This window comes from Oratosquilla oratoria, chromosome 1 (genome assembly GCF_046742065.1).
Source record: "Oratosquilla oratoria isolate Oo_2021 chromosome 1, ASM4674206v1, whole genome shotgun sequence".
Taxonomy (NCBI): Eukaryota; Metazoa; Arthropoda; class Malacostraca; order Stomatopoda; family Squillidae; genus Oratosquilla; species Oratosquilla oratoria.
The window spans coordinates 85,017,489-85,044,983 of NC_134777.1; the positions used below are offsets into that span (position 1 = coordinate 85,017,489).

A 27,495-nucleotide genomic window follows, 5' to 3' on the forward strand; every position below is an offset into this window, starting at 1 on the left:
ACAACAACAGAATGAAGCTGAATATTAATGTTGCTACAGATGAAAGAAGCTTTTCAAAGTTGAAACTCACAGAGAATTACTTGAGATCTAAAACCATTTTAGAAATTTGGCCATTTTATCCTTTGAGGACCAACTGATGGAGTAATTTGGCTTTGACAGTGTGTTTCAGGAATTTGCAATGAAAAAAATATTAATTTTTTAATTGCACAGACTGGCAAGACAAATTTTTCTTTTTCTTTTATACATTAAATGAAAATATGAATCATCAATTTCACTTTCCATACATCCCCTTTTTTTCTTGCTTCCTTCTCTTTTAATTTTTTTCTCACTAAAATTAATTCAAAATAAAATTTATAAATTTTACTTAATGGTTAAGGTGATGGTGGGGGTAGAGTGAGGCTGAATTGAAAGTCCACTCAATGTGGCAAATCACCTAGCTACATTACTAAAAATATGTACATGGGATATAACTGAAGTAAACTAATAGCTGGTGACAATATTGAAGAAATGATAAATTTCATCTTCATCATAGACAGCCACTTTTGTACCACAAATATTGCATAAGACAGGGTGGAAATTGTCCATCCATTCTTCATTTTCAGCAGCAGAATCTAGAGTGGATGTTCCCTGTGCACTGTTTGCCTGAAAGAAATATATATTTTTTACATTCAGCAGTGCATACTATCAATTCTATTAATATTATTGGACAACATTTATCAACAACTGATGTCTTCTCCATTGAAAAGAGGTGAGGAAGGCAAAGGTAGAGGGAATGAATTTGAGGGGACAACAGAGGATGAGATGGATGGATGGGGTAAAGGGGATAGACAGGGAGAGTTGCTGATTAAGTGATCCATCATCCATGAAGAACTAAGATGAGGAGGAAAGGGTGGTGGAGGGGAGTGGAATGGGTGGGAAAAATGGTGGGGAAAAACTCTTGGTACAGAGATAGATAGACTTTGATATCTAATACCTACTTGTGCATCTAGTCCAGCAGGTGCCTCATTTTGAAGTGACATTGCTTCCCTTTGTGTGACTCTCTTTTGTTTGATTCGCTGGAGTCTCTCTGTCTTTGTTTCTTTCTTAGGGTATGATAGTAACTGAGTCCTATCAACTTTGCAATTGAAAACAAACATTGCTCGATATTGGTTTGTGTACTTTTCATGCCTGTAAAGAAAATGTATTATGACTTTCCTAATAAATTTGTTAAATTGGTATACTGTGATTTTTTCTAGCTCATACCATATAATTCAACTCCACTGTACAAGGCTGAAAATTTATTTCCACAGTTTTCTATCAGCTTTTTACAGAAGGTTACAATGAATTTCCTGAACTTTATGACAGGTCCTGAATAATGCAAGATTTCAGGTTATGGGAAGCCCTCATCAATAAATGGTTAATTTTCATAAACCTGTTTCATCAAATGATATATACTAGAAAAAATGAATGAAAAATAATTATGATAAGAGATGATTATTAACTGATGTAAACCTACTATACACATTTTCATTTTTCTTACCCTATAGTGGGTTATTGACTGCATAGATACATCAGAGAAAAGTTTACTCATAAAGGATGAACCAGTTTTGTTTACTATTCCTATTCAAGGAAGCTTGATGGCTGAGTGGAATAGGGCGATGTTACTTGCAGCAAAGGTAAATGGGATGGCAGTTTGAACCCTACCACCGGTGAAGTTGAACTAAGGGCATGGTTCATTAGATTTCACAATACAAATTTCTCTGTGAGGGGCACAGTCCTAGCCTATTGATAGGGGAGTTTGTGACTTTAAACTATATCATCATCATTACTTTTGCTATCTGTGAGGGATATGAGTAACAGGGGTCTGTGTACTTCTTTTAATGGCTCTGAGTTTACTGGTTACAGATACTGCGGGCCCAATATATCATAAATCTCCTCCCCAGAAAGAAGAAAACAAAACAAAATAACAATATTTGACCTGAAAATGCAATTACAAAGAAAATTAATTACAATGAGTTGTACAAGGCAACAAAAAATGGGATGGGGTTAGGACTAGGCATCCTACTCTCTGTAGTCCCAAAGGTGACATTCCTAGAAAAAACAAAGGCATAAGAGGGTGTGGGAGTTTTTCAACCAAAACCCTAAGGTTTGGGTCTTTTAATGTGCATGAATGTGGTACAGATGAGAGTAAAAGGGAAGAGATAGGCAGTATGTTTGTGAGCAAAAAGATGGATGTGTTGGTATTGAGTGAAATTAAGTTGTTGTTGTTCCCTAGACTGTCTGTCCGAGCAGTCCCGTCTCCCCAAGGAATGCCACAGCCGAAACTGGGTTTTCCCACAAATCCTTTATAGAGTGTATGTTGTGTTGTTTGCGTGCATGATTGTGTATAATGCAGTCTTCCATTATGTGTTGTATGGTACGGGGTGAAGTGTTACATCCTGGGCAGCTGTTCACAATGCAGTCATCCAGCCTCTTCTGGTAGCTTAGAAGTGCTGGGTGGTGGCTGCACCGCAATCTGGCCAGGTGGACTCTGTCCTTTCGTGGGAGAGAGGATTCAGAAGTGTGGATATCAGGGGGTCTGGCATGCAGCAGTGTGTTGTCTTTCAGTGTGTTAATGGAGCAGTGAGTGATATGATGATGAATATGTTTCCGGAGGTTGGTATTTGGTGGTTGTGGAGGAAGAGAAGAGAATATCTGTGTGTAATACAGGTCTTTGGGTGTTGTTTTAATGTTTCTTGGTGTGTGTGGGTGTTCTGCTATGTAGTGTAGTGTAGTAGATGTGATGTGTTTGTGGTGGCTGCGGCAAGTGTTTGTGTGCCTCTCATGTCGAGGTGGTCCTTGACTTTGAGGACTTTTGTTTCATGGTGTAAATGGTCTGTAGGTGTTGTATTTGTGCAGCCTGTAATTGTTTTTAGGGCTTTGTTTTGTATGATTTGAAGGGTGTTGTGGTGTGTCTCACTGAGATTAGGAGCCTATGCAGGACTCGCATAATTCATCACTGAGCGTATGCATTGTTTGTATATTGTTATATTAGTTTCTTTGTTTTGTCCAAATGTTGTTCCAGTGATTGACTTAAGTGTGTTAAGTCTAGGTGTGCATTTGTTTTTTATGTTTGTGATGTGTTGTTTGAAAGACATGGATGTATCGTATGTTACACCAAGAATTTTCGATGTGTCTGTGTGTGGTATTGGAGTGTTGTTGATGTAGAGATGAGGTATGTATTTGTGTTCTTTTGTCCAGTTGGTGAGAAGTGTTGCTGTAGATTTGGTTGGAGCTATTTTGAGTCTGTTTGTGATGAACCATGTGTTGAGTGTATCAAGGTATGGCTGGATTATTTCTGCAGCTTTGTCTGTGTTACGATGTGTGTGTGTGATTGTTATGTCGTCTGCATAGGAAGAGATTAGTATTTCTGAGGTGTCTGGTGTGGGTAAGTCATGCATGTGTAGATTAAAGAGCGTGGGGGATAGAACAGAGCCCTGTGGTACTCCATTCTTAATGTTTCTGATGTGCGATGATTGGCCATTATATGACACATAAGCATTCCTACCTGCCAGATAATTGGCCAGCCATCTTTTGGTGTTATTGTGCATGTCTGTGTTATACATTTTATTTGTTAGGTTGTGGCGGGGGATAGCATCAAAAGCTTTACTAATGTCTAATGTTATAAGAAGTGTTCTGTGGTGGGGCCTATCTGAATTGATGCCATCTAAAATTCTTTGTGTGAGGTTTATCAGAAGTGTGTTTGTGGAGTGTAGTGGCCTAAAACCATGTTGTGAGTCAGGAAGGGGAATATGTGGTGTGACAAGTTGAAGTATTAGGCGTTCAATGACTTTAGAAGGGGTGCAGAGAAGTGTGATTGGGCAGTGCGATGTTGGGATTGTTGGGTCTTTGTTCGGTTTTGGAATGGTGATTATTTTACCATGCTTCCAGATGTCAGGTATAGTGTTGTATGAATAACTGTAGTTTGCAATGTTTGTGAGTGCGTGTATACCTTGTGGTCCAATGTGTTTTAGGTATCAGGGCCACGGGCAGATGAGTGCTTGAGATTATGTATTATGTGTTTTGTCTGACTGTCTATGAAGGGTGTATAGTCTGAGTCTGTGGGAAAGTCTTTCTTACGTCGAATAGTGCGTCGGTTGTCAGGGTGAGAAGTGAGATGGCTTGTCTGTGCAAAATGATTTAGGAGTGTGTTTGCTTGTTGTCTGTTTGAGGGTAGATTGTCTGTTGTTGTGATTATTGCTGCGTGAGAGCATGTTGTGTTATTGTTGGATAGTGTAATGCTGTTGAGTGTTTTGTACAATTTGCTGGTGTTTGTTTTGTGATCAAGTGTATTGATAAAGTTTTGCCAATTTTGTGTTTTTTGTTTGTGTACTTTATTGGCAATCACAGTGTTTAGTGTTTGTATTTGGTCTGCTATGTTTTGAGGGATAGGTGTGGGGGTATTGTGTTTAAGTGTGTCTCGTTGTCTGATGAGGCCTTGGATTTCTGGTGTGAAGTTGGGGTTGTGTGATTTTCTGTTGCCTCTAGGGATGTATCTCTTGTCTGCATTTTGTATGAGTGTATTAATAGTGTGCACAGCATTGTCTATGTTTGTGATTGGTGTACTGTTAAGTGTTTTAAAATGTTGTTCTGTCTCTTCAGTAAAAGCTTCCCAGTTAGCTCTCTTGTAATTGGTGTATGTGTGTCTGTGGCCAACTGGGGTGCATCTTGTTTTGGTGGTGATGATGACTGGAAGGTGGTCAGAAGCAAGGGTTCCGACCACTCTCCATGATGTTGTTGGGGTTAGGCAGGGGGAGCAGGTGATATCAGGAGAGGAGGGAGTGTATAGGGCTTGGTGTGGGATATGTGTATGATTATGTGTTGTTCATGATAGTCAATGATGTAGGATAGTATATTTCTATTACTGTAGATATGTACGCGCAGTGTTTCCATTCACATTACTCCATGGCGAGTCTGTATGCTCTGCACCTGCGCGTGCTTCAGTTAGTCGGTACACGTGCGTTGTAGAGGGAAGCCCTTGTTCTCTACATGCCCAATCATTTGATTTCTCTACAATAAACCAAGGAATCACTGCATACGGCCTATCCTTATCCAGAGGATGTCCCACAAATGAGTCAAACTGAGTCTGTATATCAAGCCCTCTGTCTGTGTCAGGGTTGTTGACATACCAGGCCGACGACTTGGTGTTGAAGTCACCACCCATGATCAGGTTGGGGATTGAGGCTAGTTGGCTAAATTGAGGCCTGAAGGTGTTTGGAACTGTGGGGGATGATTGGGGGGAATGTACATGTTAACTATTGTCAGTGTTGATTTGTTGCCTGTGCAGATTCAAATGGATTGGATTTCTGTAGTGTTATCTGTGGTAGGGAGGAGAATTTTGGTTGTGGCGCTTGTGTCCACAAAACAGATGGAGTGGTGGATCAGGGTGATGCCGTCGGTCCGGTCTTGTCTGATGGTGGTGTAATTATGAAATGATGGTGTTTTGTGTGAGTGTCTTAGTTTTGTTTCCTGTATAATTGCAATGTGTATGTTGTGTTGTTTAAGAAAGTGTTCGAGTTCATGTTTTTTCGTGTTAATACCATCAATATTGTGTTGTAATATGTTGATGTTGCGTGTTCTGTATCTGTTGTATGTTGCTGTTTGGGGTTGAGGTTGGGGTGTTAATGGGGAAGGTATAGGATCTGGGTTAGAGGGGGGGGAAAGGAGAGATTGGGGACAAATGAAGGGGAGTACTGATTGGGGATAAGGGCAAAGGGAAATTGGGAGTGGGTAAGGGTGCTGGCTATGGTTGAGGAGGTGGGAGTGGGGTTACTGGAGGGCGGGTAGAACATGTCTAAATGTTTGTGTATTGGTTTGTGTCAGCAAGTGTTGTACAAGTGAGGTGGGCCCAGTTTTTGCACATATTGCACTGAACTGAGCCCTTTGTCTGTCTGCTTGAGGTAATGGGTTTAGAGCATGTTGGGCATGTGTATTTTGTGGTGGGCCCAGGATTGCTCTCTACACCTCCGGCTAAAAGTAGAAGAGGGGTGATCGCCAGAAAATCACCCCTTGGTGCAGAAAAAACGTAACAGTGTATGTTGAGAAAAGGATTGTGGTACTCCCCAAGGCAGTTGTAGCTCCTCTTGGGGATCGGTGGCACCTGCGTAGAGCCGGTGGCCAGGGCTGGTTGCCGCCGTTTGGCCCCCAACTCTTGGGGTTGGGTGGTGGTCCCACGACGTAGACGCTGCGGCTCCAGGACCAGTGAAACTAAGTTGAAAGGGAGGGCTGAGTTTGACTTTAGGAGTGTAGCTGGGTGTCAGAAGTGAAGAGAGGATGAAGGAAAGAAGGGGTGGTTATACTAGTAAGTGAAGGGGGTAGGTAAATGTGTGGTGGAGTGGAAGGAGGTTTCTTCAAGGTTAATGTGGATGAAGGTGAAACTGGGAAGGAAGATGTATTTACCTAGTTGTACTATACAGGAAGGGGAGGTATGCTCGTTGTGACCTGTCTTTGCATCTCACAACATCTAGTTTGTTATTAAATTCTTCTATGGTGTTTGCACACACTACTGTTTCATCCAATTTGTTCCAGACGTCCACCACTCTGTGTGGAAAACTTTTTTTTTTTTTCAGATCTCTTCTATAACTATCCTTTTTGAGTTTCTTTTCATGTCTTCTTGTTTTTCTTCTATCCAACTTTAAAAAGTCTTCTCTGTCAAGGACTTCCCTGCCTTTCATGATTCCGTAAATAGCCAAAAATATTGTCTCTTTCTCTTCTTTGTTCCAGGGTTGGTAGTTCCAGTTTAGACACTCTTTGCTTGTATATCAATTTTGAAAGTGTTGGGGCCATCTTTGTCACTGTTCTTTGGATTCTTTCTATTTTCCTTATATTCTTTTCTGTACTGGGTGTCCATAGTGTTGCAGCATACTCCAATCTTGGTCTTCTCAGTGTGACTACCATTTTTTTTTTTTTTTACCATTACCTCATCCAATTAAAAGCCACTTTTATTCATCTTGGAAAATTGTAGGTTTCTGCAATTATTTTGTTTATCTGCTTGTCTGAAGAGATGTCTCTGGTGATAATTACTCGTTGGTCCTTTTCAGAACTTTCTGTACTTCCTTTGCACATACTTTATATTGTCATGATTTCTTAATACTGAAGTTCACCTCTCACTTTTGACTTGATTTCCAGACCTTGCCCAGGCCTCTATGTAGCAATTCACAATTTTTTCCATAATTTTAGTAGTTTTGTGTCATCTGTAAAGAAGTTCATGTAATATTCATTACCTTCATCCATGTCATTCACATATATAGCAAACATTATCAGAGACAATACTGAACCCTGTGGGACTCCACCTATCATTTCTTCCCAGGTAAAGTTTTTATCTCTGAGCACCATTCTATATTTCTCCAATGCAAGAAATCTTCCACCCATTTCAATAATTTTCTGTGTACACCTCCTGTTTCGAGTTTTCTTAATAATTGTTTGTATGGTATTTTATCAAATGCCTTTTGTAAGTCCAGGAAAGCACAGTCTGCCCATCTGTCCCTTTCTTGCATTATATCTATTAACCTTGAATAGAAACAGATCAAACTTGTGGCACATGATCTTCCCTGTCTAAAACCAAATTGTTTTGGGTTTAGTATATTGTTCTTCTCCAGATGTTTAGTCTATCCACTTTTGATGACTTTTTCACAAATTTTAGCTATTGTACTTGTAAGGGAGACCGGTCTATAGTTTGTTGGGTCTTCCTTGTCTCCCCCTTTATATATTGGCATGATATTGGAATTTTTCCGGTCTTGCAGTACCTTTCCTTTGAGTGAGCAATCTATCATCTTATATATTTTGTCCATTAGTTCATCTAACCATTCTTTTAATATCCACTTGGCAATTCCATCTGGGCCATGTGATTTTCTGACATCAAGGTTCATTATTTCTTTCTGTGTCACAACTATTTCTTTTATTTTGTGAATACAGATTTGAAATGTTTGTTCATAATTTCAGCCATTTCTATATCTTCTGCATATTTCATATTCCCTTGACATAGTTTCATTATTTCCTGTTTATTCTTTAATTTACCATTTATATATCTGTAGAATAATTTAGGTTGATCTTTACATTAGTCTATTATGTCTTTCATAGTTTCTTTTTTCTTCCCTGTGTATTTTTACATATCCATTTCTTAGTTTGATATATATTTGCTACTTTCCCTTTTTCTTCTTTTTTTAATCTTTTCCAAGCTTTGCCTCTTTTATCTTTTGCCTCAATACATTTTTTGCTATACCAGCACTTAATGTACACCTTTTCCTTTTTTTGTTTTGGTACTTATTTATCCACTCCTTTATTATAGATTTTTTTTAATATTGTCCATTTCTCTTCCACCTGTGTTTCTTCATTAAAGAAGTTTTCCCAATTTGCTCTTTGAAAGAATTTTCTGAGTTTCCCAAAATCCATTTTGTTATACATCAGTCTTCCTTTTCTGTTTTTCTCATTTTTTCCCAGGTATATTTTCTCTTTTTGTTCGAGCTTAAGTAGTATGTGGTCACTCTTCCCAATTTGTGTCTTGTATTCCATTTCATCCACAATTTCAGGCTCTGATGTAAATATTAAATCTAGTCTCAATGGTTCTTTGTTACTCCTATATCTGGTATTCTCTTTTACCTATTGAGTTGTTGTGTATCCGACCTAGATATGGATCAAAAGGTCTCCTGTCGGCATGCTCCGCCTTTGTAATCCTTTGTATTCATTGGTCATGTCCAGTAGTATGTTTCCCCAAAGGTCCTCTCCACCCTTCACATATTTCTTTAAGAGTTAAATTCACCCATAATTACTCAATTTCCTCCTTTCAGTACTCCATTTAATGTATACCTTCTGTCCTCCAACATTATGAAATGGTCACTCTCTTTTCAAGAATATGTTTTCGGGGTCACATATGAGGCATCCGGAGGTAAAGGGGCGACATTGCCAATACCTGATTTTGAGTAAAACGCATTTAAAGTTGAACTATCAATACTGGACATTTCTCTTGACTTATTACCTCCATGTTTATACATATTTTACTTGTCTTGCCTATCCATATAAAAAAACGAAAAAACAATAATGTTGTGTTGGAAAAGAAAATCATAACACACCAAAATTTGCATACGCTAGTATGCAAAACAGTTATGAAAATAGGGAAACCCAAATATTTTTACATTTTTAAAAACTTCTTTGTTCACCATAAATCTCACTATGAACCAATTCATTGTAAACCTAAAAACAATTTTTTTTTGTGAGTTTTTATAGATTGGCAATTTTAACTGGTTAATCATAATCGATGATGTCGTCATCCGGGTTGTCCTCTTACTCCTTGGTGATGGCAACGTCATCTTCCAACAAGGACTCTTGTCCCCTACGAAGGTCATTGTAGAAATCCTTAACTCCTTCCATACGGTGCCGCACACGTAGGCGTCATGAGGAGCAAGTGGATTCACGACGCTGCCATATCGGCGTCTTGATTATATTTATTGTAGTCGCCCCTGTGTTTTTACATTCTCCCAAATGCGCCCTGAATCCCATTCTCTGTGGTTTTCAAAATTCGCGGGTGAAAGAGAGAACGATCGATATAAGCGGTGACTATATTTTATGATGCGAATATTATTACGACACGTCATACGGCTGGCATTGGCTGCTGCCCGCGAGATTTAAGTCCCGTACTGAAGTGGTTAAATGATGGGTGAACATAGTGACTTAGATCCATCACATCTTTAAACTTCCCCTTAGTCAGCTTGATTGGCTTCTTATACAGTTGCTGAAGAGGTACAACAAGTAGGAAAAACTTTTGAGCATCATACTCGCTCTGCTTCCCCTTTTGCAGCTTCACAAAGGTGGACTCACAAGTCCCATAACCATTCTTGATTTTGAAGCCACCTGTGTAGAGCCGGTGGCCAGGGCTGGTTGCCGCTGTTTGGCCCCCAACTCTTGGGGTTGGAGGGTGGTCCCACAATCTAAAAAATAAAATATATAACACAGACATGCACAATAACACCAAAAGATGGCTGGCCAATTATCTGGCAGGCTTCATTGCTAGGACGGTAACGAATAGAGGTGCAGAGGTAATTATTAAACTCTATCTAGCGATAGTTAGACCCATCCTTGACTATGCGGTACAGTTTTGGTCTCCGTCCTACAAAATGGACATAAATTCACTAGAATCAGTACAGAGAAGAATGACCAAAATGATACATGGACTTGGAAATTTGCCTTACGAAGAGAGGCTTAGGCACCTAAATTTACACTCTCTGGAAAGACGCAGTGTGTGGGGTGATCTAATAGAAGTGTTCAAGTGGATCAAAGGCTATAACAAGGGTGAAGCAAGCAAGGTCATCATAATAAAACAACAGGGCAGGACTCGCAGTAATGGGTATAAACTGGACAAATTTAGATTTAAAAAGGAAATAGGCAAGAATTGGTTTACTAATAGGGTGGTTGGTGAATGGAATAAACTTAGTAACCATGTAGTAAGCGATTAGACAACTTTATGGATGGGGGATGACAGGTGGTGATGGATGCAGAGCTGCCTAGTGTAGGCCTTATGGTCTCTTGCAGTCTCCTTTATTGTTATGTTCTTATGTTCAGGTAGGAATGCTTATGTGTCATATAATGCCCAATCATTGCACATCAGAAAAATTATGAATGGAGTACCACAGGGCTCTGTTCTATCCCCCACGCTCTTTAATCTACACATGCATGACTTACCCACACCAGACACCTCAGAAATACTAATCTCTTCCTACGCAGACAACATAACAATCACATGCACACATCGTAACACAGACAAAGCTGCAGAAATAATCCAGCCATACCTTGATACACTCAACACAGGGTTCATCACAAACAGACTCAAAATAGCTCCAACCAAATCTACAGCAACACTTCTCACCAATTGGACAAAAGAACACAAATACATACCTCATCTCTACATCAACAACACTCTAATACCACACACAAGCACATTGAAAATTCTTGGTGTAACATACGATACATCCATGTCTTTCAAACAACACATCACAAACATAAAAAACAAATGCACACCTAGACTTAACACACTTAAGTCAATCACTGGAACAACATTTGGACAAAACAAAGAAACTAATACAACAATATACAAACAATGCATACGCTCAGTGATGAATTATGCGAGTCCTGCATGGGCTCCTAATCTCAGTGAAACACACCACAACACCCTTCAAATCATACAAAACAAAGCCCTAAAAACAATTAAAGGCTGCACAAATACAACACCTACAGACCATTTACACCATGAAACAAAAGTCCTCAAAGTCAAGAACCACCTCGACATGAGAGGCACACAAACACTTGCCGCAACCACCACAAACACATCACATCCGCTACACTACATAGCAGAACGCCCACCCACACCAAGAAACATTAAAACAACACCCAAAGACCTGTATTACACACATATATTCTCTTCTCTTCCTCCACAACTACCAAATACCAGCATCCGGAAACATATTCATAATCATATCACTCACCGCTCCATTAACACACTGAAAGACAACACATTGCTGCATGCCAGACCCCCTGATATCCACCCTTCTGAATCCTCTCTCCCAAGAAAGGACAGAGTCCACCTGGCCAGACTGCAGTGCAGCCACCACCCAGCACTTCTAAGCTACCAGAAGAGGCTGGATGACTGCATTGTGAACAGCTGCCCAGGATGTAACACTTCACCCCATACCATACAACACATAATGGAAGACTGCATTATACACAATCATGTATGCAAACAACACAACATACACTCTATAAAGGATTTGTGGGAAAACCCAGTTTCGGCTGTGGCATTCCTTGGGGAGACGGGACTGCTCGGACAGACAGTCTAGGGAACGACAACGACAACAACAACAACAAACATTTTGGCATCTTTGAAGCCAGACCCTTGCACCCTGGCTTTAATTACATGCGTCTGTTGTGCACCAAAGTCAAAAAAGTTTTCTTGTGTCATCTTGACACAATATATTGCTTGGTCAGTATGTGGAAATCATAGAAAATGGATTTCTTGATAATTTTCTAGGGCTAACTCCAAATTGTTGATTTGGCGATGTCAACCCTTTACCACCGGATGCCTCATATATCACCAAAATTTTCTACATTTCATGTCACTATTTTTAACTTTTATCATAATCAATTCCACATTATCATTTTCTTCAGTGATCTTTGTCACATTAAGGCCTTCTTAGTCAAAAACATGACTCCACCCTGTTTTTCCTCTCTATTTTATATCCAGTATTTTTGTCCAACATTATTTGGTGGTAGTGGACCTTTTAATTTGTTACTTTTATTTTTTTCCTCCTTGTTTTCTGTTTCCTACATTTCCTTGTGTGTATATATATATATATATATATATATATATATATATATACATATATATCCAAAAACAGCTATCCTCACACCTTTTGGTTTATTTGAGTATGTGTGCAACACTTTAGCCTCACAAACTCTGCTTAAACTTTCCAGAGATTCATGGACATTGATCACATGCTCATTGCCAGTCCTGACAAAGCCACATACCAAGACCATCTGAAATATGTCTTTACTGGACTACAAGACTACAGCATCCACATTAATCTCAACATAGAATTTGGTATCACATCCACTGACTTCCTGGGACACACTGTCACAATTTCAAGCATCAGCCTAGTCTTGTCCCATTGTGATGCCATCCAAAACTTCCCAAAGCCCACAACTCAGTGACAACTCAAACAATTCTTAGATATGTTAAATTTCTATAACCATTTCATTCCAGACTATGCTGAACTTCTCAAGCCACTGTACTCTATGATCAAGCTATGCAAGAGAGGATGTTCCATCACACTCATTTGGAACTCTGAAACTGATGCAGCTTTCATAGCAGCCAAAGCAGCACTCAAGCACACCATTCCCCTTATGCCATCATTTCCATCTCGACAGATGCCTCAGACACAAATGTCTGTCCAGTTCTACAGCAGTACATCAATGATGCTTGGAAGCCTACTGCTTTCTTCTAAAAGAAACTCAACAATGTTGAGAAGAAATACAGCACCTTTGACAAAGAAGTTCTAGCCATTTACAAGGTTGTAAACAGATTCAGGTATTTTATTGAAGGACAACAATTCCACATACAATGATCACAAACCAATCACAACTACATTCATCCAATATAAAACAACCTACACTCCTAGACAACTATGACAAAAAAAAATTATTTCACTGTTCATGACTGACATCCACTATCTCTGAGGCGAAGATTGCAGTAGTGTCATTTAAACTCGTTACTAAAAACACGAAACAAATGAACAACGCTTTCGGATGTAGAGAGCGCGCGGACGACAGCCCGGCGTTAGCAGAACGGATCAGTCAGTCGAGCACAGTACAGTCAGTTGCTAGAAGCACTCCAGTTGGGTAGCACTCACCAACTAGAACGGGTCGGTAGCAGTATATCGCCAACCAAAATAACTTATACTTAACTACTTTAACTTTGACACATAAGATGCCGGTAAGACAATCCGGAGACAGGTACGTAAGACATTGTTGACGATTATGAGTAAACAGACTTACACTTTTGCATACTGGCTTTCCGCGATTGCTCCTACCGGCCCCTACCTCTTCTATGGGACCTGTGCCTACCGTAAGTAATTGGTACCTATCGTTAAAATGTTTCCTAATCCTATTCATTATATGCGGGTACGATCCTGCATATAAATTGGCGACGAGGACGGGATTGATACCCTAAGTAGGAAACTTCGTGCTGGTACCTTAGACTTAGTATAGTTAGCGTATCCTATGTTTGGAAGATTGCTATAGGTTAGCTAGTGGGATTTTGTGGGCAAGCTAGGCTATTCTAAAACCGCATATATCTATCTTACCTGTGCTAATATTTTGTTTACATTTATTGCGAATTTACAATTGCGTTTTATTGTAACCTTTTGTATTGCTAGGCTATTTCTATTATTCATCGCAATTGCTATTACGCCTATTTGTACATACTTATGCTATTGTTCAGTGTATTTTTTGTGATGTGGTAATTTTGCAGTTTTCTAAGGTTAGGTGTGACTATAGCCTAATCTATGTTGAGGTTAGTTTTCTTGTTTTCTCTTGTTTGGTGAAGTTCTTTGCTAAGTTCTTGGCTAACCATAGCTAATAGGGTTGGTTCAATTGAACCGTACAATGAGTCGGAGGAGGATTTTGATTCATATATCAGTAGAATTAAAATGTATTTTGTTGCTAATGATGTGGGTGACGCAAAGAAGGTGGCTGCATTCTTCACGTTGGCGGGACCTAAAATCTTTGGATTGGCTAGGGATTTGCTCTCTCCTGCAAAACCGGAAGAGAGTACTTTAGATAAAGTTCTTGATACGCTTAGGACACACTACAAACCTACGCCTGTTCTTATCTATGAATGCTATAAATTCTATTCTCGTGTCCATAAAGGATTTTGTAGCTGCGTTGAAAGCTCTTGCCCACACTTGTGAGTTTGGGGCAACGTTATCTCAGATGCTACGTGATAGATTTGTAATAGGTCTTGCTAGTGATAAAATTCAGCAAGTACTGTTGACTGAGTCTGATTTAACCTTTGAGAAAGCTGTTAGTATGGCTACAGCTAGGGAGACGGCATCGAAGGATGTTCAAGCTATGGATAGTGGCTCAGTTCATTATGTACCTAGTAAGCAGCCGGGTCCTAAGAAGACTTCCACCTCAAATTCTAATTCTAGTACAGTTTCTAAGAGCTATCCTTATAGTAAGACAAAATCCACTAATGTTTCCAGTGCTAGAAATATGTCTAATGTTCCTAAGACTCCTTGTTCAGGGTGTGGTAAGTTGCATTGGAAGCGTGATTGTCCTTTCAAGAATGCTTCATGTCATTTGTGTAAACAGAAGGGGCACCTTAAGAAGATGTTACACATCGAAGTCTAAGACTACTCCGTCGAAGAGTAACGCAAACTTTACTGACTGTAACGAGTTGCCCACGGAGTCCTCAGTTGATTCCAGTTATGAATATATATATACTATTTCAGAGAATGTAAGTGACAAGCCTATCATGGTGGATGTCACCCTAGATTCAGTACGTGTTCCTATGGAGATGGACACAGGTGCTACTTGTTCTTTAATGCCTCGTGGTCAGTATGAGGGTTTTTGGCCTGTGGAATCAGAATGTCCTCCACTAAATGCATCTCTTACAGTGGTGAATGTGTATGGAGGTACACCTCTAAAGGTATTGGGAGACATAACTGTCTCTGCTAAACTTGAAGATGGTTCCTCAGTAGATGCGACAAAGTTGGTTGTAGTCGAAGGGAAAGGTCCATGTTTAATGGGTAGAGTTCTCATGAGGAGGCTAGGCCTGTTAAAGGATGCTAATAAACTCTCAGCTGGTTCTGCTATTGCTACGTCTATGTTGCATGATTTTCCTGACCTCTTTTCAGAGGGGTTAGGTTGCTATAAGGAACGTTAGTTCACTATAGAGGTTGATCAGTCAGTCCCACCAAAGTTTTGTAAAGCACGTACTGTTCCGTACACACTCAGAGCTAAGATTGATCAGGAGATTGACAGACTCCTTGAAGAAGGTATTATCTCTCCGGTGACTAATAGTTCTTGGGCCACACCGGTAGTTCCAGTAGTGAAGACTAATGGTAAGATTCGGTTGTGTGGAGACTATAAACTTACTGTAAATCGAGCTGCTAGACTCGACACTTACCCTATTCCGACTCTTGATGATTTAATCAGTGGATTAAGTGGAGGTAAAGTTTTCTCAAAGTTGGACATGTCTCAGGCATATGCTCAACTATGCCTTGACAAGGATTCTAAGAAGTACACTGTAATTAACACACATCGTGGTCTTTTCCGATATAATAGGTTGAGTTTTGGGATTTCTGCAGCTCCTGGAATTTTCCAACAGACGATGGAGCAACTCCTGAAAGATTTACCGGGGGTGTTCGTGTATCTCGATGATATTCTAATCACCGGGGCTAGTGAGGTTGAGCACCGAGAACGACTAAGAACAGTCCTAGCAACCCTTCAATCGGCTGGGTTGAGATTGAGCATTGAGAAGAGTACTTTAGGTGTTCCATGTGTAACATATTTGGGTTACAAGATAGATAAGGAAGGAATACATCCTACTAAGGATAAAGTTCAGGCTATTGCAGATGCACCTGCACCTACTAATGCTTCTCAATTGAGATCCTTTCTAGGGCTACTAAACTTCTACCAAAGGTTTATACCCCAAGCTTCCTCTAAGTTGGCACCTTTAAATAACTTACTAAAAGCTAAAACTCCATGGGTCTGGGGTAAGGAACAAGAATCTGCATTCTCCGCATGTAAGGAGACTCTTTTGAAATCAAAAGCGCTGGTACATTTTGATCCAAAACAACCGTTAGTAGTTGTAGCTGATAGCAGCTCATATGGTATAGGAGCTGTACTATGTCATCTAATTGATGGTGAGGAGAGACCTATCTGTTTTGCCTCTCGCACGCTAACGTCTTCAGAGCGAAACTATGCTCAGCTAGAGAAAGAGGCACTAGCTATTGTCTATGCTTTGCGCAAATTTCACAATTATTTGTGGGGTCAGAATAATTTTGATGTTATTACTGATCATAAACCCTTGTTAGGAATCTTTTCACCTAATAAAATTATTCCTCCTATGTCTTCAGGACGAATCCAACGTTGGTCATTGCTACTCCAAGCTTATAAGTTTACATTACGTCATCGGTCGGGTGCACTCCTTGGTACCGCTGACGCACTTAGTCGTCTTCCTTTGATGTCTACTACAGATTCCACTCCAGTGCCTGCTGATTGGACTAACTTAGTACATTTTCTAGAATCTTCACCCGTAGGTAGTGGAGATATCAAAGAACATACTCGGAAAGACTCTATCGAAGGTCATGCGCTTTTGTGAATTAGGTTGGCCTTCTAATACTAAGACTTTGAATAGTTTGGAATTTACTCCTTTTATCAGAAGAAGGGATGAACTTTCTATCCAAGATGGTTGTGTTTTGTGGGGTTCTCGTGTGGTTGTTCCTCCAAAATTGAGAACTAGGCTAATGGAAGAACTTCACATGGGTCACTCAGGCTCATCACGCATGAAGGAACTTGCCCGTAGCTATGTGTGGTGGCCAAATTTGGATAAGGATTTAGAAGAATTGACAAATTCTTGTCAAGAGTGTTTAGCTCTCAGAACTATGCCTTCTAAGGCAGAGCTACACCCTTGGGAATGGCCTGATTGCCCATGGCATCGTCTTCACGGTGACTATGCGGGTCCTGTAGATGGTTGCTATTTTATAGTAATAGTGGACGCTCACTCGAAGTGGGTGGACGTTTATCCTACTTCTGGTACTACAAGTAAGGAAACTATCAAGTACTTGCGACACTCCTTTTCTAGATTTGGACTTCCAGTGTCAATTGTATCGGACAATGGTCCATATTTTATATCTCAGGAGTTCAAAGAATTTTGTAATAATTCAGGTATTAGGCACATCACTACAGCAGTATACAAACCTTCTACCAATGGTTTGGCAGAGAAAATGGTACAAACTCTCAAGAAGGCCATCCGTACCTCTAAGTCAGCTATTCAGGATACAGATGCTCCTCTACTTACGTTCATTCGTTTTACGTTTTTTCGATTTTACGTTTGAACTGACGGTAAAAAAAAAATAGTAAAAAAAACATTTTTGAGTGAATTTTTTAGTTTACCGCGCTCTCCGTAGTTCAAACGATACTTGCACACGACGCTGCGTCCATTGTTTACATTGCGCAGACGACAAACTGAAAATGCCTTGCCTCCTCCTCCTCCCCCTCCTCCTCCACCATCTCAATTTATGTTGCTTGAATTTAATCTATTTGAAATTAATGTTATTATTTTACAATGTTATGTGTTTAATTAATGATTTAGGGGTGTTTTATAAGATACGGTAATAGAATTTACCGATGTATAGTACAGTAACAACTTACGTTCATTTTCAACTTATGTTCGGCCGTTCGGAACGTAACTAAAACGTAAGTTGAGGAGCGTCTGTACTCTGGATAGATTTTTTTTTAATTATAGATTAACTCCGCATTCTACGACTGGTGTCTCACAAGCCGAGTTGATGTTTGGCAGATGCCTCCGCTCGCGTCTGGACCTTTTATGGACTGCAGATGGTGTGTCTTCTAGAGTATCTAAGAAACAGCAAGCACATACTAATGCTCCTCGATCTATACACCTCTCACCTGAATCACCAGTGATGATTCGCAACTATGTCCCTAATGGTTCTAAGTGGATCCCTTCTAGTCATAAAACAAACTGGTCCTTTGTCCTATCAGTGTTCAGTGCCTTCTGGTAAGATAGTAAAGAGGCATCAAGACCAAATTATAACTAGAACAATTACTCCTCCACCTGAACAAAGTTCACCAGTGACTACTTCAATTAGTTCCCCTGCAAAACTTCCTATTTCAGAAGCAACTATGATAGCTCATCCTTCTCCACCTAGACAAGAAAATGTCAAACCTAATAGTATATCTTCCCCGTCTCCTAATTTGCGACGGTCCTCTAGGTATAGGAGACCTGTTGTGAAATTAGATTTGTAACTTGTTACTAAAAATGGGGGAAGGGAAGGGATGGGAGTATTTTAAATGGGGAAATTTTTGCATCTAAACGGAGGGAGAGATATTTTGACTAAGGGTGGAGGGGTGCAGTAGCGTCATTTGTACTCGCTACTAAAAACACGAAACAAATGAACGACGCTTTCGGACGTAGAGAGCGCGCGGACGACAGCCCGGCGTTAGCAGAACGGATCAGTCAGTTGAGCAGAGTAGTCAGTTGCTAGAAGCACTCCAGTTGGGTTGCACTCATCCACTAGAACGGATCGGTAGCAGTATATCGCCAATCAAAAGAACTTAAACTTTGACACATAAGACGCCGGTAAGACAATCCGGAGACAGGTACGTTAGACATTGTTGACGATTATGACTAAACAGACTTACACTTTTGCGTACCGGCTTCCCGCGGTTGCTCCTACCGGCCCCTACCTCTTCTATGGGACCTGTGCCTACCGTAAGTAATTGGTAACTATCGTTACTATATATTTCCTAATCCTATTCATTATATGCGGGTACGATCCTGCAAAGATAACTGCCCTGCCGACTCACTCTTGCATAACATACTCGTATCAGTAGTCTCCACCTCCCTCCTTGACTATGCTACCATTGCTGCAGATCAAGCTAATGATGCCAAGTTGTAGTGACTGAAGGACAACCCCGCATTTCATATCAAGAAAGTACAACTACCTGGAACCAGCGTTCAGCTCTACACCAATGTATCCACAGACACCATCCAGCCCTACTTGCATGAGAACCACAGGTACTCTCTATTCCATCATTTACATGAAGTCTCTCACCCAGGAATACGAGCTTCACAACACATGATGTGCTCCCACTTCATTTGGAATGGAATCACCAACGACATTCAATACTATACCCATACCTGAGTCAAGCATCAAACTTTAAAGATAACATGTCACACCATCTCTCTTCCAGGAACCTTCCATCCAATCTCTTCTAGACTCAAACACATCCATATTGACCTTATCGGACCACTTTCCTTCTCCAATGGTTTCAGGTACATTCTTACCTGTGTAAACCACTTTGGATGCTGGCCCAAAGCCATCCCACTTGCAGATCTAAGTACAAACACAGTAGCCAAAGCTTTCATAACCACCTGGATATCAATATTCAGTATGCCACTCAGTCTCCCATCTGATCATGGAAGTCAATATGAATCCAAACTATGGAATAAAATGATGTCTTTGCTAGGTATCTGGCATTTCAGGACAGCAAGCTACCACCCACAATCCAACAGACTCACTGAATGCTTCCACTGACAACTCAAGGCTTCACTCACAGTTGCATCATATGACTGCACCAACTGGAACATGACACTGCCCATGGTCCTCCTTTGCATATGCACATTTCTCAAGGAAGACCTTTGCCACTCTTGCAGAGCTTCTTTATGGCACTTCACTCCTAATACCAGGTGAGTTCCTAGCATCCACTCCTGTAACACAGCCTTACAGCATTCAAAATTATGTTACCAATCTTACAGACACAATGCAGAAGCTCCAGCCAGTGCCACCACACACCTCATCCACAAGAACATTTGTGAGCCAGGATCTCAATGGCTGTTCACATGTTTTCACTTACATGGAAGGGGTGAAAAAGCCTCTTCAGCAACTTTACAATAGACTATACTGAATTGTCAAGAGAATGCACAAGAACATAATCACTGATTGCCATGGATCCACTGATGTCATCTCCATTGATCACTCCAAACCTGCATATCTCCTCCACTCAGAGAACACACTGGATCCCATTAGTCATCTGGCACTCTCTCAGGACACATCTGGCACCAAACACAAGGACACAACATAGAAGAAGAAAATGTCATTCTTCCTACCTTGTCACTAGGGGGAGAGTTCTGTAGCCAATGCTTCTTAAAGTGTCCTGAATGTATTTGAATGTCACACTGACAGATAGCTTTTACCTGCATTAGTTACCCCTTAACACAAGCTTTGTATTGATCTAATTCTTATATATATGTACACTTTGACTGCAACATTTTTCTTTCTCTGGTAAACAAATTAAGAATGTTTCTGTACATCCCATGAATAGGATGTATAAGATACATATACAAACAGCTTTTTCCCCCTTACAAGGGAGGTAGCCAAAAACAAAGGCATAAAATCCACTCCCACCCATTCCATCCCCCCATACTCCACTCCCATTCACCCCACTCCCTCCCTCTTATCTTGGTTCCTCCTGGATGATGGGTCATCTCTGCATCTTGCCCACTACCCTGGGTCAGAATCAATGTAGAAAGACACACCACATCCACAGCAAAGCTGCTTCATTTAATCAGTGATCCCCCATCTCTGTCCTCTCAACATATTTTACAAGCTGTAAAATACATTGTACAACCACAGCAAAGAATCAAGCCTCTCATCAACATGGTTGTATATATGATCATCAGCATTTTTAAAAAACAGGTCAGCCTTGGGTCTGACTTTTAAATATTCTGGCTTTTTTTTTTTTTTTTTTTTTAATAATAATACCAGCTGTCTGCACTGAGCATGGAACTATTCATCCCAAGTGTGCTTTAGGGAACCATAACTGTGGTGAACTAAAATGGTATATTCTGAGTGGAATACTACCAGCCATCTACACTGAACACAGTAGTATTCATTCCAAGTGTACTTAAGGGAATCATACTGCAGCGAACTAAATGGTGTATTCTGACTCCCCTTCTGAAAACTTCCTGTACCTTCCTCTCCCTGGTAACATGTTAATTTACTTCCCTACAGAAGTAACAAATCCATCTTACCACAAAATTTGATCCACACATCCTCTACTTTTCCTAAACCCACACTGATCCTCACCACTGTGGAGCTGTGGATTTCTAGTCAGTGAAACTCAATGCATCAATTATTATCACCGAGGTATTTCACTATAGAAGGGATTATGAGTAGCTGGACAAAATAGCCTGGCAATAGCCAGAATTTCAATATATAATTTATTACAGATGGGGTTAGCTGGGACAGGTCTTTTCATCCATATAAGTGGTGAAGAATTATATACTCATGCTGATACTAAAAATAAAAATTAATAAAATAATAAAATAAATGGTGACAAAAGATGGGATACAATATGAGACAATCATGTATGAGTACATACAATTAATTTCGCTGAAAATATTTCTTCAATTCCATGGTGTTTTAACTGTAAACAAAATTACAAAAACTCTAGCATGAAAAGCACATGACTGATAAGAACATACCTCTGACAATCAAGACAAAGGTGGGTGGTGAGGCAGGCTGGACAGTTGAGTACTGCATCACTCTGGGGAAGAAGCTGTGGCTCGTCTGGATTTAATCTATTCTTCCTACAAAGAGAATATACTTTCAACCTAAATATAATTGTAATGTAAATAGCCAATAACACAAAGTCTGAATTAATTTGTGACTATTGTTTTCCACACAAATAATAACCATGAACTAAAAATTCTATATAAATAAAGTCAAAGGGAACAGTGAAGACAATGTATCACCTATAATAAAATCTCAGAAATTGTGCATCTGACTCCTTCAAAAGGGGGGTCTTACTATAGGTTGAATAATATCTTCTGAAATTATCCACAGCATGACTTGTAAATATGACATCCTTGCAAAAGGGTTAATTAATAGAGATAGCTTTAACCCTTCATTATTAAGGTCCTGCCTTAACCTCTTCACTCCGGGGCACATTGCACGCAGACATGCGATGTTGCGTCATAATAATCGCATTATAAAAAATAAAGTCACTGCTCAATCGCTCGTTCTCTTTCACCCATGAATTTTGATAACCATAGAAAATATGATGAAGGCAGTTTAGAGAGAATGAGGGTCACGCAGGTACGACTACAATAAATATAATCAAGACGCCGACATCGGCATCATCGCGTACCCACTTGCTCCTCATGACGCCTACGTAGGTTTCACCGTATGGAAGTGGTTAAGCCAAGAACTGTGCCAGACATCTTAAGATGTTCTGGGTGTGACTGCACCAGATGATAACATTCCAACCAAGCCAAGCAAAAATATCATGAACTTCAAGTGGCAACATCATCCTTCTTTTGAGTCATATAGCTAACCTAACGTCTAACAAAGATGTTGTAAACATATGTGCTAGACTTCTAAGAATGACACATTCTGAGCTGCATATAAAAAATTCCTGCCAAGCCTGGCAAAAATCTGATGAACTTCAAGTGGCAATGTTATCAAGGCATACAGCTAACCTAATGTAAATATGTACTATTTACAATGGATGGATATTGTTATTGATCTTCTTAAGTTACTTACAAGCATCAATAAGTTATGAGGCAAGTGTAACAAAGGCAAAAAATTATCCACCAGGGCTCCTGAAAGAGGTCCTCCATCCTCTAGGTATACGGTACAGTATTTACTTGGATGCCCCATCTGGGGTATTGGCTGCATGTTATTGTGGCAAAGTAGCATGCAGTTGATACTTTCGGGTCTATATGGGACACCCCTATGGACCAGAGCCACACATAATTTTGTCTGTGATAGAGGAAAACTCTGTTCATTGAGAAATGATGACACTTTTATACTACAACTATCCCTCCGTTATGCTATCCCCCCAACCCCTTGTTACTGTCCTGTACCATTTCTCTGAATATTCATTTCCTTTTTTCACCAACCCTGTGGTGGGGGAAGAGAATGCTACTACCAAGTCTTTCCACTTGAGTCATAAAAGGCAACAAAAAAAAAGGGACGGGGAATGGGATTAGGAGTCCTACTACCTGTAGACTCAAAAGGGGCCATTCCTAAAAAAAGAAGTAAAGGCATAAGAGGGTCTGGGAGTTTTCCAATCAGTATCCTAAGGTTTGGGTCTTTTAATGTGCGTGGATGTGGTACCGATGAGAGCATAAGGGAAGAGATAGGCAGTATGTTTGTGAGAAGAAAGATGGATGTGCTGGCTTTGAGTGAAACAAAAATGAAGGGAAAGGGCAACTGTGAATTTGGGAGTGTAGTTGGGAGGTACTCAGGAGTGAAGAGGGGACGAGGGAGAGAAGGGGTGGCTATACTAGTAAGTGAAGAGATAAGTAAGTGGCTTGTGGAGTGGAAGGAGGTTTCATCAAGGTTGATGTGGATGAAGGTGAAGCTGGGAAGGGAGATGTGGGTTTTTGTAAGTGCATATGGATCTGGTAGTGAGAAGAGTGTAGAGGAAAGGAAGGCTTTTTGGGTAGATATAAATGAGTGCATAGAGGGATTAGGGAGAAATATCAATGCAGTTGTATTGGGACACCTTAATGCTAGGGTAGGAAATGAAACAATAGAGGGAGTGATTGGGAAGTATGGAGTTCTAGGTAAAAATTGCAGTGGAAAATTGATGGTGAAGATGTGTCTTGAAAGAGAGTTGATGATAGCAAATACAGTGTTTAGGGAGAAAGTCAAGCATAAGTACACATGGGAGAGGGTGGTGGATGGAAGGGTGGCAGATAGAGCGTTAATGGACTATATAGTGGTGACCAGGAGTATGGTAGGAAGAGTTAAGGATGTACATGTTCTAAGGGGAGAGAGTGGGGGAATATCAGATCATTTTCTGGTGGAAGGTAAATTGAGAGTGGAGAATAGGTGGAGAAAGAGGAAAAGGGCAGAAGGTAGGGAGGTACTTAGAGTGAACTGCTTAAATGAGAAAAAAAAGGAGAATGAGTATAAGAAGCTGAAAGAGGAGTGGGAGGGAGTAAAGGATAGAGTAGAACTAGGAGTGGAGGAGGAATGGGGATGGTTCAAGGAGGGAGTCATAAGGTGTGCAAAGATGGTGTGTGGAACAAAAAGGACGGGAGGAAATAGAAGGAAGGGTAGTGAGTGGTGGGATGAGTAAGCAAAGAAAGATGTAGAAGAGAAGCAGGCATTCATAGATTGGCTACAAATTAGGATGAGGGAATCGTATGAGAGGTACAAAGTAAAGAGAAGTTAAGTTAAGCATAAGATAAAGGAAGCAAAGAGGAGAGTAGATGTAAAATGGGGTAAGAGTATGACAGAAAATTTTGAAAGCAATAAAAAGATGTTTTGGAAGGAAATTAAAAGAGAAAGAGGAGGCGAAACAAGTAGAGAAGAAAAGGTGAAAGGTGCAGATGGAGAGATGATAATGGAAGAGAAGGCAGTGAGAGGAAGGTGGGCAGAGTATTTTAGGGAGTTGCTAAATATGAAGGAGGATAGGGAGGGAAAGGTATTTGCAGTGGGAAACACCAAGAAAATGAGAGTAATGAGTGAGGAAAATGGAGGAGAAATAGGGAAGGATGAAGTGAAAGCAGCTGTTAAGATGATGAGAGCAGGTAAGGCACCTGGTCTGGATGGATGCCATGCAGAATGTCTGAAGGAGGTACAGTTATAGTGGACTGGCTACTGAGGTTATTTAATGTTTGTTTAAGAGAGGGTAGTGTGCCGGAGGACTGGAGGAGTGCCTGTGTAGTTCCGCTTTACAAGGGAAAGGGGGACAAGTGTGAGTGTAGTAGTTTCAGAGGGATCAGCTTATTGAGTGTAGTTGGGAAGGCTTATGGGAGGATCTTGATTGAGAGGATTAGGAGAGGAACAGAGGGAGTAATTGGTGAGGAACAGTGTGGGTTTAGGACAGGTAGAGGTTGTGTAGATAAGATTTTTGTGGTAAGACAGATATGTGAGAAGGCTATAGGAAAAGGTAAGGATGTTTTTTGGGCCTTTATGGATCTGGAAAAGGCTTACAACAGGGTAGACAGGAAGGCACTGTGGGAGGTACTGCAGATATATGGGATAGGAGGAAAGCTGTTAAGAGCAGTCAAGAGTTTTTATGAGAGTAGTAGAGCTTGTGTTAGGATTAGAAATGAAGAGAGTGAATGGTTTGAGGTAAAGGTAGGACTTCGTCAGGGATGTGTTATGTCGCCCTGGCTGTTCAATCTTTACATGGATGGGGTGGTACGAGAGGTGAATGCAAGGGTAGTGGGTTAGGGGTTGGAGATGATTAAAGAAAATGGAGAAAAGTGGGAGGTGAGCCAGTTGTTGTTTGCTGACGACACTGCGCTTGTAGCAGGATCAGAGGAGGGATTGAGGAAGTTAGTGACAGAGTTTGAGAAGGTGTGTGAAAGAAGGAAGCTGAAGATAAATGTGGGTAAAAGTAAGGTGATGAGATGTACAAGGGGAGAGAGTGACAGCAGGCTGGAAGTGAGCATTAAGGGTGAAAGACTGGAGGAAGTGGATAGTTTTAGATACTTGGGTGCGAATGTGGCAGGAAAGGGAGGAGTGGGGGTGGAGGTAGAATGTAGATTGAGAGAAGCGAGTAAATGCCTTGGTGGATTGAAAGGGGCATTACAAAAGAGAGGAATGTCTGTGGAGGAAGAACGGGAGAGGACAGAAGATAGGGGTGAATGGAGAGGGGTTGTGTATAGATGATGCTGTGATGCATGAGGGGGAGTGGGATGGGGGAATTTATGAAGTGGCCTTGCTGTGGATGTGCTGTGTCTTGTGGCACTGCTTCTGACTCAGGGCAGTGGACAGGATGCGAGGATGGCCCATCATCCAGGAGGTGCCAAGACAAGAGGGAGGGAGGAGGGTGGAGGGGAGTGGAATATATAGCAAATGGAATGGGTGGGAGTGGTTTCTGTGCTTTTTTCTTTTTGGCTACTCCCATGTAGGGGGAAAAAGCCTTTGGTATATGTATGTATTTAGATGCTCTTAACCTCTGTGGTGTGGAAGGTGAGAGATATGATCCTCCATCCATGAGGTAATTTGATGAGAAGGATATGAAATAATTTCTAGTTGTGTATGAAGGGTGTGTTTGTTTTCACCTTATAGGACTATGTTATCTCTTACTTTAACTGTGTTTTGCTTTCATGTATTTACCTAGTTGTATCACATTAAATTTTGTGGATTTGTCTCAGCATCTGTCATGTAATTTGGTGTTTCTTTTGTTAGATACTGGCATCATCTGAGCTGGAAGAAAAATGTCAGCTTGGGGTAATGCCATCCAAGGTTGTCTGTCAGTGGACACAACACCAATGTTCAGGTTGTTCTAGATCAATCAGGATCTGACAATGGGACAATGGAAAAACGAGAGGACAAAAGAAGAAACTCAAAAAAGATAATTACAGAAGAGATCTGAAATAAAAATAGCTTCCCACATAGAGTGATAGATACCTGGAACAAATTAGACAAAGAAACAATGTGTGCAAACAATATTCAAGATTTTAAGAAAAAACTTGTTTCTGAAAGATACAAAGACAGGTCACCATGAGCATAGCTCCCTTCCCGTATAATACAACTAGGTAAATAAATACACCATTGGGTCATTAACAATACTGGATCACCTCAAATGGGTATATCACTTTGGAGGATGGCTACAGTTGGCACTTTGATGAAACTGTTGCTGATATCCCATGGAAAATCAGGTCCATCAACATCACAATCTCACAAACAAAATATATAATGCAAACATGCACAATAATACCAAAAGATGGCTGGCCAATTATTTGGCATGCAGAAATGCCTATGTTTCATATAATGGCCAATCATCACACATCAGAAACTTTAGGAGCAGAGTACCTCAGGGTTCAGCCCTATCCCCCACACTCTTTAATCTATATATACATGATATACCCATGATAACATGACAGCAACAGTGAGACCAGAGGGAAATAGATCCCTCTCATTCCTAGTTGAGGTTGGAGTCAAGCAAGGCTGTGTCCTTGCCCCTGGTATCTTCAACATCTATCTAAAAGCAATTACAATACTTAATCACCAGCCCTAAGCTACCAGAAGAGGCTGGATGACTGCATTGTGAACAGCTGCCCAGGATGTAACACTTCACCCCATACCATACAACACATAATGGAAGACTGCATTATACACAATCATGCACGCAAACAACACAACATACACTCTATAAAGGATTTGTGGGAAAACCCAGTTTCGGCTGTAGCATTCCTTGGGGAGACGGGACTGC

General features: G+C 40.5%; 1 protein-coding gene across 1 annotated transcript in view; it reads right to left on the minus strand.

Moving 5' to 3' along the window:
• Nucleotides 1-190: 190 nt before the first annotated feature.
• The window catches only part of LOC143018990 (E2F-associated phosphoprotein-like), a 191,062-nt gene continuing 163,757 nt past the window's right edge, over nt 191-27,495 (minus strand). The window contains exons 7-9 of the mRNA XM_076174718.1: nt 21,797-21,901; nt 978-1,167; nt 191-642 (exon numbers count right to left, since the gene is read on the minus strand). Of these exons, the coding sequence (XP_076030833.1) occupies nt 481-642; nt 978-1,167; nt 21,797-21,901 (457 nt within the window). The 3' untranslated portion in view covers nt 191-480. The remainder of the gene's footprint in view (nt 643-977; nt 1,168-21,796; nt 21,902-27,495) is intronic.